Source organism: Trachemys scripta, chromosome 2, assembly GCF_013100865.1.
Source record: "Trachemys scripta elegans isolate TJP31775 chromosome 2, CAS_Tse_1.0, whole genome shotgun sequence".
Lineage (NCBI taxonomy): Eukaryota > Metazoa > Chordata > Testudines > Emydidae > Trachemys > Trachemys scripta.
Genome location: NC_048299.1, coordinates 71,893,033 through 71,905,926, shown reverse-complemented (window position 1 = coordinate 71,905,926; position 12,894 = coordinate 71,893,033). Strand labels below are relative to the sequence as shown.

Here is a 12,894-nt window from a genome sequence, read left to right as displayed (position 1 = left end):
GCCCAGGTTAACAGACTTGAACTCGTGCTAAAAAATAGCCTTTTAGACATTCCAACTTGAGCAAGAGCCCAGGCTCTGAAACCTGGCAAGGGTCTGAAAGCCCAGGTCCAACCCAAGCGTCTCCATGGCTGTTGTTAGCCCCATAGCACAAGCCCCACACGCCGGATTCAGTTGACTCAGGCTCTGAGACTCGCTGCCATGTTTGTTTGTCTGTGTAGACATACCCAGAGTGATACGGAGACTCTATGGCCGAGCAGGCAACCAAACCTAGTTGTCCTGAGTCTCAGTCTAGTGATTTAATCACAAGACCATCCTTCCTGTTGTGAACCTTGTTTCAACAAAATACTTGTGTGTATTTGAGCCCCATTGAAGTCAATGGCACTTATGCATGTGCTTAAAGTTAAGCAGGTGCTTAAATGCTTTCCTGAATTGAGGCCTCGTTAACTTTCTGAAGATCACTGCTGCATGTCAGTTATATAGTTGAGTTAGTAACTCATTCTGTTGTAAGTATCTGTAAATTTTGGTCCAGCCAATTCTAGCAGCAAGCATTTTTTTCATAACCAAAATGGCCAAATACTTAAGGCAAAATCATGAATTTACTCTGAATGAAAATATGCCTCCTTTGTAGCCAAAACAGATTTTTGTGGTCAAATGAGCCTGTTTCATGTATAAACTTGTCTTTGCTTTTGCAAAATAGCTAAGGCAAGAATGGAAAATGGTTTACATTTTTGTGAAACCATGAAAATGTGATCTTTCTCTAGTTTTATCAGCAGGGAGATTTTTTTTTTTTCTTCCTGCTACATGTCTACTGCCAAATTCTACTGCAGTGTCCCAAACTTTGGAAAGATTCATCAGAGTTGAATCTGATCAGCTGAAATCCTTAATACTGTAGTTGATCTGCCAGTATCCTGCAATCTTCCTGAAAGTGACTCTTTTTTGTGGATCCCTACAAAGTATATGGATTTCACTACACGTGTTTTTTTTCTAGTTAAAGCTAAAATCTTTTTGTAAGCTACCATCTAAATTGTGGATCCGGGGAAAATATAGATAGCCAGATCCTGCTCCCATTGAAGTAAATGGGGAATTTTGCCACTGATTTCAGTGGGAGCAGAATCTGGTCCAGTGCATGTAGGTTACTACTGACATAAATAGGAATAGCTTTGGAGTGTAGCAGAAGCAGCAGATTCACATGGCTATGTTGTAGCCATGGTGGTATGTAGAATGGCCTTCCATCTTGAATGGTCCCTGACAAGCTGTCTTCCTTTGGCAAGAGTCCGCATGGGAGGATTTAGGCTTCTTAAATCCCTCAAAATTGCATCTTCCAACTTCATCCTGCTCCCTTTTTAACCCCAGTGGAAAGGATCCTCGGTAGAATTGTTACAACAACCCTGTCAGGTTCTGCAAATAGAACATCCAGAACACGTGCTGGCAGAGCAGCAGCTGTGTTTTGTAAGTAGAAGGTCTGCTGTGTATTGTGATGGGCCATGCCCCCATCCCACTGACAGCAAGCCTAACGAGCGTCCCTGCACTCAGGCAGTGCCAATTAGGTGCACCTGCAGAGCATGCATTGCCTGGAAAAGGGGAGCTTAAAAAGGTGAAGCTGGCCATGGAGCAAGGTGGGGAAGTTTTGTCCCAAGTAGAGAAGTTACTAGGGAAGCCTGATAGCCAGGGGACGCAAGCTCAAGGCAATGATTTCCTCCACCTCTTTCCTCCACCACCTTTTGTTTATGGCAGACAGACACTGCAGCCCTGATAGGGTTTCTGGACGTCTGCTCTCCATCAGTGCCCTGTTGCTGGGCCTGTAGAGCAGTGCGGTGGACTGGCAATAGACTCCAAAAGGGCCCTGGGAAAGAGCCCAACTACCCCGGGGAACGGTGAGCTTGCCCAGGCATGGCAGGTCTTGAGAGGACCCGGGGGCAAGAGAGGTAAAGAGGTGACAGCCAAGCCCAGGCTGAGAATGTGCCTGAAGGGAAGGCAACACTTCAAAATACATTGTGGGGCAGTCCTTCATTGGTGAATGAGCTTGCAGTAAATTGGGAATTGTCTAGTTTATCTGAAAGATTTGTAAAATATTATTCAACCAAGATACTAACGTTAACCTTAGTACTGGAGGACGCTGTGTCTTTGTGAAATTCTTTAGATATTGCTTATTACAGTACCTGTGAGATTCCTGGTCAAACTTTGCAGACAGGACAAGTGCATCAGGAGTTTTCTGGTACTTTATGCTTTGATTTAGGGTGGAAATTCTACCAGAACAGTTTTGCATAAGCTATTTCAACATTTTTCTTCCCATTTATTCATCAATTTATAAATGATCACTAGTGCCTTAGCTCTGGAGTGCCTGACATTAATTACAAAATAAATATGAAAGTCACACAATCTAGGTCTCGAAATACTCTTTTAAAAACTCCCACTGTCTTGAATGAGAGCTGTGGAAGGTCGGCACGTAACAGGACTGGGCCCATAGCATGTAAGACTACAGCAGTTCAGAGGCGCCTTTGGTTCTGAATGAGCAGAACTAGAGGGCATTCAGAGATGGGTGGTGAGAGTGATTTGAGGCAGGAAAAGACATTGGAGAGAGAATAGATTTGAAAATATTGGACAGTGTTGTCTAGAGAGGAATCCCATAAAAAGGATGGTGATAGAAGTATACAGAGTAAGGAATGGTGTAGAGAAACTAATCAGTCACTCCTCCTTACTATATAAGAACCAGGGAACAATCAATGAAAGAACATTCTTTTTTACACACATTTTGTCCAAGAGTTTATTAGGCTTAAAAACAGTTAGCCATATCAATGAGAGCATCCGCAGTTATTTTAGAAAGTGTATCCTTTATCATTGGATATAAATCTTCGTGTCAGAGCATAAGCTAGGGGTTAGAAAGAAACTTCCATTATAGACAGGTTAGTTTATAATTGTCCAATATGGGGCTGTCTGGTACTTGTCATTGTCTGAGACAAGATACTGCACCAGAAGGAACACTAATCTCATCCAGGCTGGCCATTACTATGCTCTTGTATAGATGTAAGACGTGTTACATGCCTGTTGGGGAAATTCTGACCTGTGAGGAGAATTTCTTTCACTTTTTACAGATATTTGCCCGCAACCAAGGAACGTCGATGCAGTGGGGATATTCTGGACAGTAGCCTAGTGAATCTGTCTAATCAGAACAAGAGCCGGGTTACTGTTCTCTGTAGCCCAAACGTATCAAATATTTTGCAACCAATAAAATAACAGAATCACAGTCTGGTAATAGGGGGCCACTTCCTTACTACTTATTTATGAGTCAGTGTGATTTGGAATGATTAGTACAGAACATTTGACCAAGCCCCGTTATCTTGATTTTATTTTTCATTGGAATAAACCTTCATATTAAGTTTCCATATTGCAGAGTATGAGGCTGAGTGATTTAAGCAGGAGCCTAGCACTCCAGCATGAGTGCTGTGGTTCAAATATCAGGTGTTCAACCTAACAACTATTGCGATTTCCCATTGCAGAGAAACAAACGCCTGAGTCATTCCTCGGTGAGCTAGGAGTTCAGGTGTGGCGCATATAGCATTGTCACTCTGAAGTGACACCTACTATACCTTGGTAGTTGGGGTAATAGTGGATGACTTTGAATGGACATTTCTTCAGCTTCTCTTGGAGGATCCTAGTGTCAAAACCCAGGGATTCAATCCTCAGAGATGCTGAGCACCTGCATCGCTTACTGACGACTGCAGGATTTAGCAGTTGCTCGACTCTTCCGATGGCTAGGCCTTAATGCTGGAGGCTGAATAGAGTTCATTTGTAAGTCACTGTACTTGAGCTCAGATGGGAGTTTTCACCATTCTGAAGAATATTAAATACCATCAAGTATGCCAGTTAAGGACTGGATTGTGTTTTTTAAGGCACAGCCCTGCATTGGGGTCATGCAGAGCTACCCCATGTCAGAGGAGAGCTTCAGGGGGAGACAGTCATTCCCAGAGCACCCTAGTGCACATGAGGAGTATGTAGACTGCACTGTCCTTGTAGGCCCAGCCTCCTTTCCTCACTGCGCTCTGTCCCCTGTGGGGTGCATAGAGAGAGCTGTCTTGCCAGCTGTGCAGGGCAGGATGATCCTTGCATCTGCTTCCTCACAGATGTGTGCAAGGGTCAGCCACCGTCTGGACTCTAATATGCAGGCAACTAAAACCTTAATGCTAAAATCCCCCCAACCTGAGTAACAGGGCTAGGTGCTGGAGAACTTTGCAGGAGAAGGTGAGTAGGAAGCTGTGGAGGAGGATCTGTACTACTCTGTGGCTGCTAACCCAACCTAATGACTGGATAGCTGCTATGAGTTAGGAGAAGAATACAGGTTGCAGCAGATCCTTCTTCGGTAGCTATCCCCCAGCCTAGACCTCCAAATTCCCCTGTGCAGCAGTGCTCTGGGAGGGTATGCAGAGCAGAGGGTGTGCGCTCCTTGTAATAGCTTTCCTAGCACCTGCCTTGTCTTGCACAGCAGAACTGGAGCAATTCCACCACCAAAGGGCCCAAGTTGAGCTGTTGAGAGCGCTAAAGAATTTAGGGCTTAGGATGCCTTTCACTTACCATTCTGAGACCGCCTCTGAAGTGCAAAATAAAGAATTTGATTTATAATTTGAAATAAATCCGGTAGTAAAATAATTGGAAAGGTGAAGCAGTCTCACTCTGACTAAATTACTTTCCTAGGGGTCTATTCTGTTAGGTGCTGAGCAGCTCCTGCCTGTAGTTTAGCACCCTCTGCTCCCATTGACTTCACGTTGATTTCAGTGGAAGTTCAAGACATTGAATTCCTCACAGAATCAGGTCTTATAAACTAAGAGTCTGATTTCCAGGCCGTTGAGCACCTGCAGCTCCGAATAGTTGTGGATGGTTGGCACCTCTGGAAAATCAGGCCCTACATGCAAGCCAGCCTTTCATGGCTGTGTTCTGAGACTTGTGCTTAGAGTTTGTGCATATATTCTGCTCCTTTGTTCCCAAGTGGAAATGATTCTGGGTGAAATTGTTACAACAACCCAGCCATGTTCATTCAGAATACTTGATGGCAAACCAGCAGCTGTGCTTTATAAGTAGAAAGTGCTTGGCTTCATAGTGCACAAAGGGAAGGAGACACTTAAAAATGTATTGTGGGAACAGGGCTTCATTCGCAGCGTGATAAACTAGATAATATAAGAGACTTTCTACCTCCAATTTCCATGAGACCAGCATTGCTGTAGCACAGTATATTTATCCCAATATTGCTGACGCTGATGCTCTCAATGTTTCCGCTTTCACAATCTCTATTTGTGCTATTGCACAGTTTGGGGTGGCGAGTTACAGAACGCACGCTGGAACAGCACTCAGTGAGATGAAGGGAATCCATTTCAGGTTTCAAAAGAAGAAATAATGGATAGAACATCAATAAATACTAAAATTGCCCATGGCATTTGAACCTTAAAGGAGAGCCTGAGAAATTATAATAATAAAGATGCAGGTCTGCCACTTTTACACCTGTGTTCTATGAGTGTGTCCATTGGGACCACTTGTGTAGTACACAAGCAGTTGTCTCTCTTCTGTATTTGTGTGGCAACCAGCACACTGTAGCCCCTGTCTTGACTGGGGCTTTTGAACACTACTGGAGTACAAATAATTACTCATTCTGAGTGCAGTATAAAGTAGTAGTAAGAGCGAAAGAGTTGAACTGTTACTAACTTGATATAATGGTAAAAGGGACCAGGACATTCAAACCAACTTGGAGCATGAGAATTTCCATCATGCCCAACATATTCTGTGTCTGAGGGGACATATTTGGAGTAAATAAACCTGTATGTACAAGCTTACAAAACCCTAACCCTGTCCAACTCGCATTTGAAATTTGTGCAAGGACAGTTCAAAGGTCCAAATTCTGCCCCAAGGTTCCTACTATGTGACAGTACTGAAATGACTTGTCAAGACAAAATTTGGCAGATTCTGCCACCATTATGCAGGGTAATACCTACCTGCAGTGTGACTAATTGCAGAGGAGAGTGAGTAAGGATGGCTCATGTGGCACAGCCATATCCAGCAGTCCTTCAGTGGAAGCTTGTTTTTAAATATGGACTAAATGAGGTTATGTCTACACTAGGAGCTAGTGCTGAGATTCCGCTGCTTGTGAACACACATCTCACCCTTGCTCTCATTGAGTTAGCGCAAGTATAAATAAATAGCAGTGTAGCTGTAGTAGCACTAGTCATAGGCGCTGACTTCCCCTCTTTCCTGTGGGTGCTTGACTCTCCCCCTCTGCCCCTAGCCCCACCCCTACTCCACCCCTTCCATGAGACCCCACTCCTGCCCCCATTCCTACTCCTTCCCCAAAGTCTCTGCCCCAACTCCGCCCCTTCCCTGCCCCATTCCAATTCTGTCCCCAAATCCCCGCCCCAGCCCTGCCTCTTCCCCACCTTCTCCCCTGAGCGCGCCACATTCCCGCCCCACCCCCTCCCCCCCGGAGCATGCTAACGCTGCCAAACAGCTGTTTGGCGGTGGCTGGGTGGGAAGCGCTGGGAGGTAGGTGGAGGAGCGGGGCCGCAGTGCGCTCAGGGGCAGGGGGTGAGGGGCGCTTGGCTGCCAATGGATACAGAGCACCCACTAATTTTTCTGAGTCAGCACCTATGGCACTAGGAGCTGCAATGGAGGCATGGCTGAGCCATGACAAATACGTACCCATCGGTTTCCGGGGGAGGGTTGTATTCAGTATGGCTCAGCCGAGAAGCAGCCACTGCTGCTCCTCTGCTACGGTGGTTATTTAACTGTTGTTTATACCTGCACTAGCTGAATGAGAGCATGAGTTATGTGTACACAAGCACGGGAATCACAGCACTAGCTCGTAGCGTAGCCAGAGCCTGAGACGAGCATAATGTAGCTCATACTATAAAACAACCAAGGTCAGTGAGTCCTTGTGGTTTTTGTCACACAGATTAAAAACCCGGGTTGGGAGGATGGTGGTTTTGCACATATTGTATGGCAGAGATATTTTTTATAACATTTGTTTCTAGGGACTTGTCTACATAATGTATTAGTCTGCACCAGAGGGGTATAAATTCTAGTGTTCACTAGCATGTTGCATGCTAGGTGGCCCCTGTGGCCCCTGTGGCCCCTGCTAGCTTGCACTAGAAGTTCCCTAGTGCACATTAATGTAATCCTGTTTGAAACAGATATACGTTGATGTGCACTAGGGACCTTCCAGTGCATGCCACCAGGGTCCACACAGGCCAGTTAGTGTGCAACACTCTAGTGCATGTGAGAATTTACACCTCTTTGGGGCAGACTAGTGTACCATGTAGACAAGTCCTAAATTACACACACATTGCAGCTACAAACTAGTATTGTGATCTCTCTGCTCACATTGAGTAGTACCTAAACCATGAGTAGTTCCATTGGCTTTTATTGGACATGATGCAAGGTTCTGTTCAGCATTAGTAAGGGGATCACAACCTGTCTCTAAAACTTTTGACGCTGTATTGAATTTTCAAATTCTCATTGTCAGATTTGTTGTGGTTATTGTCCTCTTTCCCCTAAAACTTTATTAATGCTGATTTCAGTACTAATCTCTTTCTCTCCTGTTTGTATTATTAGGCAAAAGGCAAACTTCTGGGAATACATTGACTTCTGCATTGTTATTCATTATCACCATGTACTTCATTCATACTTATGTCATGCGGTGCGCTGGGGGACTAAGGTGGGCTCCCTGGTCCCACGCCACTCCCGGAAATGGCCAGTACCACATCCCTGCGGCCCGTGGGGGGCAGTCCGCACGCTGCCTTTGCCTGTGGGTACCACCCCCAGAGCTTCCATTGGCCGTGGTTACCCGTTCCCAGCCAATGGGTGCTTCGGGGGAGGTACCTGCAGGCAAGGGCAGCACACGGAGCCCTCTGCCCACCCCTTCCCCCCCCCCCCCCCCCGGTGGCCGGTACCAGCCGCTTCCGGGAGCAGTGCAGGGCCAGGGCAGGCAAGGAGTCCGCCTTAGCCCCGCTGTGCCACAGGGGTGGCAATCCTGCGGGCCGGATCTGGCCCGCGGGCCATAATTTGCCCACTCCTGAGCTAGAGCCAAGAATATTCTTTCTTTAAATCCAAAATTGATTTAAAGGCAAGATCATTGTGAAGATCCACAGCTAAACTAGTGTGGAGATGCTAGAATAGTATCTTGTAAAATACATTGATTAACCATGAGGTGTTTATATCAAAACAAATTGCCTCAGAGTTACTTAGTGAAATGTGTGTGCATACGTGCCATGTAGAAATAATGCTATTAAATAAAGGTTGGCACCATCATTTGTCTTTTGTGGATCCAGTAACATTTTCTGCCACTGGCTTTTAGAGCTGAAATAAATTACTGCAGGAACTGAAGCTGGATCTATAGCTCTATTTGCTCAGCTTAAAGCCAAAATCTCACCACGAAGGGTGAGGGAAGGGGTTGTTCTGAAGATATGGTTGAATGTAAAAAAGTTCAAAAAAATTTAAAAACCCCTAAAATATGAATCATAGAAGATTAGTGTTAGAAGAGACCTCAGGAGGTCATCTAGTCCAATTCCCTGCTCAAACAGGACCAACCCCAACTAAATCATCCCAGCCAGGGCTTTGTCAAGCCGGGCCTTAAAAATCTCTAAGGATGGAGATTCTACCACCTCCCTAGGTAACCCATTCCAGTGTTTCACCACCCTCCTAGAGAAATAGTTTTTCCTAATATCCAACCTAAACCTTCCCCATTGCAACTTGAGACCATTGTTTCTTGTTCTGTCATCTGCCATCACTGAGAACAGCCGAGCTCCATCCTCTTAGGAACCCCCCTTCAGGTAGTTGAAGGCTGCTATCAAATCCCCCCTCATTCTTCTGCAGACTAAATAAGCCCAGTTCCCTCAGCCTCTCCTTGTAAGTCATGTGCCCCAGGCCCTTAATCATTTTCCTTGCCTGCTGCTGGACTCTCTCCAATTTGTTCACCTCCTTTCTGTATGTGGGGGGCCCAAAACTGGATGCAGTACTCCAGATGTGGCCTTACCAGTGTCAAATAGAGGGGAATAATCACCTCCCTCGATCTGCTGGCAATGCTCCTAATGCAGCCCAATATGCCGTTGGCCTTCTTGGCAACGAGGGCAGACTGCTGACTCATATCCAGCTTCTCGTCCACTGTAATCCCCAGGTCCTTTTCTGTAGAACTGCCGCTTAGCCAGCTGGTCCCCAGCCTGCAGAATCAGGCCAAGACTTTGTCATGTTCGTAAAGGGATTGGTCATGCCAAGAGCTGATTGCTCTGGTCTCAATCCAGCACCGAATGTAAGCACATGCTTAACTTTAGGCATGTGAATAGCTCATTGGACTCAGTGGCAGTACTCACATGCCTGAAGATAAGAATGTGGTGAAATACTTTGCTGGTTCAGAAAACCAGGCCTTATTCTTCACCGAGTCTTATTCATGTTTACTTTGCAATGGGGTTACTTGCAGGGTAACATGCTACTCACGTGAACAAGTATGGCAGCACTAGGCACTAAATAAACAATAAAGGCTAAGGGGTGAGATCCTGGCCCCATTTAAGTCCGGAGGAGTTTTGCCATTGACTTCAGTGGAGTCAGGATTTCAACCTGGATGCTGCACTTAGCTGCCTCTTATTCAGCTGTGCAGAGGGCGCACGCAGAGAGCAGTGCCTGCTCCTCAGATACTCCTTCTCCTAGTGAGTGGTTGGGGATGGGGCAGAATCTTAGCTCAGTTTCACTAATCACGGGCTAGGCACGTGTGGGAGCTCAATTGTGATCTTTTGAGGGCTGCAATAACTTATTTCTACTCATGCCCCACACCCTTCCCCCACACAGCACGAGGGGGCTGGTGTATTCATGTACCAATGCTTGCTAAGGCCTGAGCCTAAAGACACAGGCTAGCCCTAGAGATTGAATCTCAGGGCAGGTGCTGAGGGATTAATGACCAGCTTGGAGAAGTAACCAGACTGGTCATAAAGACCCCAAGAAACTCTGTGTCCCAGAGGCTGAGTTATTGCTTTGATATAAGATGAAACAGGCATGGACTGAAACTGCAAGATTGTGGGCCAGATTCTGCTCTTCATTCACACTCATTTAAACCCAGAGCGACTCCACTGACATCAAGGCCTGGTGGTAGTTCAGATCACTAATGAGATTAGCTAATGTGCAGGTGGCTTGAGTTACTTCTCAACATTTATTTCAGTTTATAATAAAATGCATTTACAAAAAGCAGTAGCCAGAGAGGGATAGGTTCTAGCTTTGATTTTGACATATTACTCATTGCAACATTTCATACTGCTGATTGATAATGCATCTCTTAAGTAAGGCATTTGGTTTTGGTAACCATCATTCAGCTATTTAGGTCCAGAAGTGTAAAGATTAATTAGTCAGTGTTTGCACAGACCTTTGAAAATGTAAATTGTGTCTTAGATTCATGGAGGATAGGGCCATCAATGGCTACTGGCCAGAGTCCCTAGTCTCTGTTTGCTAGAAACTGGAATGGGTGATAGGGGATGGATCACTTGATGAATACCTGTTCTGTTCGTTCTCTCTAAAGCACCTGGCAACGGCCACTGTTGGAAGACCGGATACTGGGCTAGATAGACCTTTGGTCTGACCCAGTATGGCCGTTCATATGTAAATAGAGATATTCACAGGCCCAATTCTGATCTCCCTTATCCATGCAAAGATCTCTTTTGTGGGTTGTACCACTGAAATCAGTGGGCCAATTCATGTAAGTAGAGGGTGGCAAGATCTTGTCCTAGCTCAGTGATTCTCAATCTGTTCCTAACTGGACCACATTTTCCATATTGGGGACCCTCCCTCCCATTTAGTGGCAAGGAAAAGTGGTTACAACTTCCAGGCTGAGAACTCCTGTCCTGGTGCTAAATATGAGTAAAGATTACAACTTTAAACACCTGTTCTCTTTCCCCACTGTAGGTTGCTCCTGTAATTAAAGAGAGAATGATGAAGAAAGGCAGCATGATGTTAGGGTACCAACCCCACCGTGGCAAAGTCAACTTCTTTCGCCAGGTAGTGATCAGTCCCCAGGTGAGCCGTGAGGACATGGACTTCCTGCTGGACGAGATCGACTTGCTTGGCAGAGACTTGTAGCTGTAGTTCAACAGCACCAGGCGCTGCTTATATGCATGATGTTTACAGATCAAGAATATCAGCTGCGTAAATGGCACCATCACTACTGTTCTGAGAAGGTGATGTTTCTGAGAATGACCTCCTATATGCTAATAAGGCAGGTATTTGGCAGGTACCAGTGGACAGCCTGGGCCAGATTGGCCGCTGACATAAGTGGGCATGACATCATTAACTTCAGTGGAGTCATGCCTGCTTATGTCAGCCATGAATTTAGCTCAGTGAGTATTAAAATCAAAGCACATCTCTAATATGTTAATATTTGAGCCTGGCATGCATTTAAGGATAAAGGCCCAGTTGGTGATTGAACTAGTGGGTCCTGTGGCTCTCTTAATGAAAGCCCCTAAACCAGAAAATTTCCCAGCACAAAATGGGCCCAATCAGCATTCGCCCACCCATAAACCTACCATGATTTTAGCAGAGCTGAGAATGTTGGAATGGAGATAGTATCATTTTTTTTAACTTTTTGTCAACAGGAGATGTGTAAACATTTCTTTAGCAGCTTTAGACGCACGATAAAATTTTAATCAAAAAGTTAGAAAAATATATTTATCTTAAAGGGGTGTGTTTTATATGTAGGGTAGCTATTCATTAAGAATTGATGTAACAAAGCATTGTATTTATCATGGTTCCTTATGATATTCCTACAGATTTTAAAACCGCTAGCTCTCGTGTGATCAGTGTGTAATTCTTTTTTGGCATTAAACTTAAGCTGCTGTATAAGTTAAAATTTGTCTGTGATTTTAGCATATGAACATTGTTAAAAAATAAGTGAAATACCAAAATTAAATTCTAACCTTTATAGTTATTCAGAATTACATTATATTTAGACAAATAATTTTGTGAGTGGTCTAGTTTAATTTTTTCTATCTATAAAATGATTCTTTCAATCATAAAAACAGAAATCATAAACGTATCTTTTGGTGGGAGTTCTAGCAGTAAATTTAAGGAAATGGCCACATTTTTCACTTCTAACTTGTGACACTAACTTACTTTGATGTTTTATTCTTTGTTCCATAATCTGTCTTTGAGGAAGCATTGACCAATATGAACTTTTTTGTTGTAATGTATTTGTATTGTTGAAAGCTGACTTTAAATGCAGTGCTGGATGTTTTCATTTCATGTATTGTGGTAGTATCAAGTATTGTAGAACATTCCCGTTTTCAGTCTCCAAGATACCAGTGTGGAAAGTTCGCCAGTATCAGTCACACTATCAGAGCAGTAGATGGGAACAAGAGCTTGATAGACCACTGCAGAGTATACGGGGAATGGATACTTTTGAGCTATGGTAAACCATTAATATTATTGGGGAGTTCTTGATAAAAGTCATTGGCATAACATAACCCATTGGTTTTGCCCTGTAATACTTTACCGGTTCACATCATCAAACGCTACCTATGATTAAGGCTCCATGTTTGTCACGGAGGTCACGTGACCTCCGTGACTTCTTCAGCAGCTGGTGTGCCTGGCCCGGGGGCTGCCCGAGACACTCAGGCAGCCCCTGGACCAGGCGCACTGACGGCTGCTGGGGCAGTCTTGGGCCCCCCCCCCCCCCCCGCCCTCCAGCAGCAGGAGTTTGGGTGCTTACCTGGAGGGGGGAGGGCTGCCCTCCCTCAGCTCCTAGCTCCAGGTGCTGCCTCTGCCTGCAGGCACCACCCCACAGCCCTCATTGGCCATGGTTCCCAGCCAATGGGAGCTGCAGAACCAGGTCTTGGGGCTGAGCGGAGGCAGCAGCAGCATGTGGAGCTCAGGAGCTGAGTAGGG

General features: G+C 45.1%; 1 protein-coding gene across 2 annotated transcripts in view; it reads left to right on the top strand.

The window, feature by feature from the left end:
• The window catches only part of GADL1 (glutamate decarboxylase like 1), a 102,653-nt gene extending 89,968 nt beyond the window's left edge, over nt 1–12,685 (top strand). For both annotated transcript variants that reach the window (XM_034760839.1, XM_034760840.1), the window contains one exon: nt 10,921–12,685. In XM_034760839.1, coding sequence (XP_034616730.1) covers nt 10,921–11,094 — 174 coding nt within the window. In that variant the 3' untranslated portion in view covers nt 11,095–12,685. The remainder of the gene's footprint in view (nt 1–10,920) is intronic.
• The last annotated feature ends 209 nt before the right edge of the window (nt 12,686–12,894 follow it).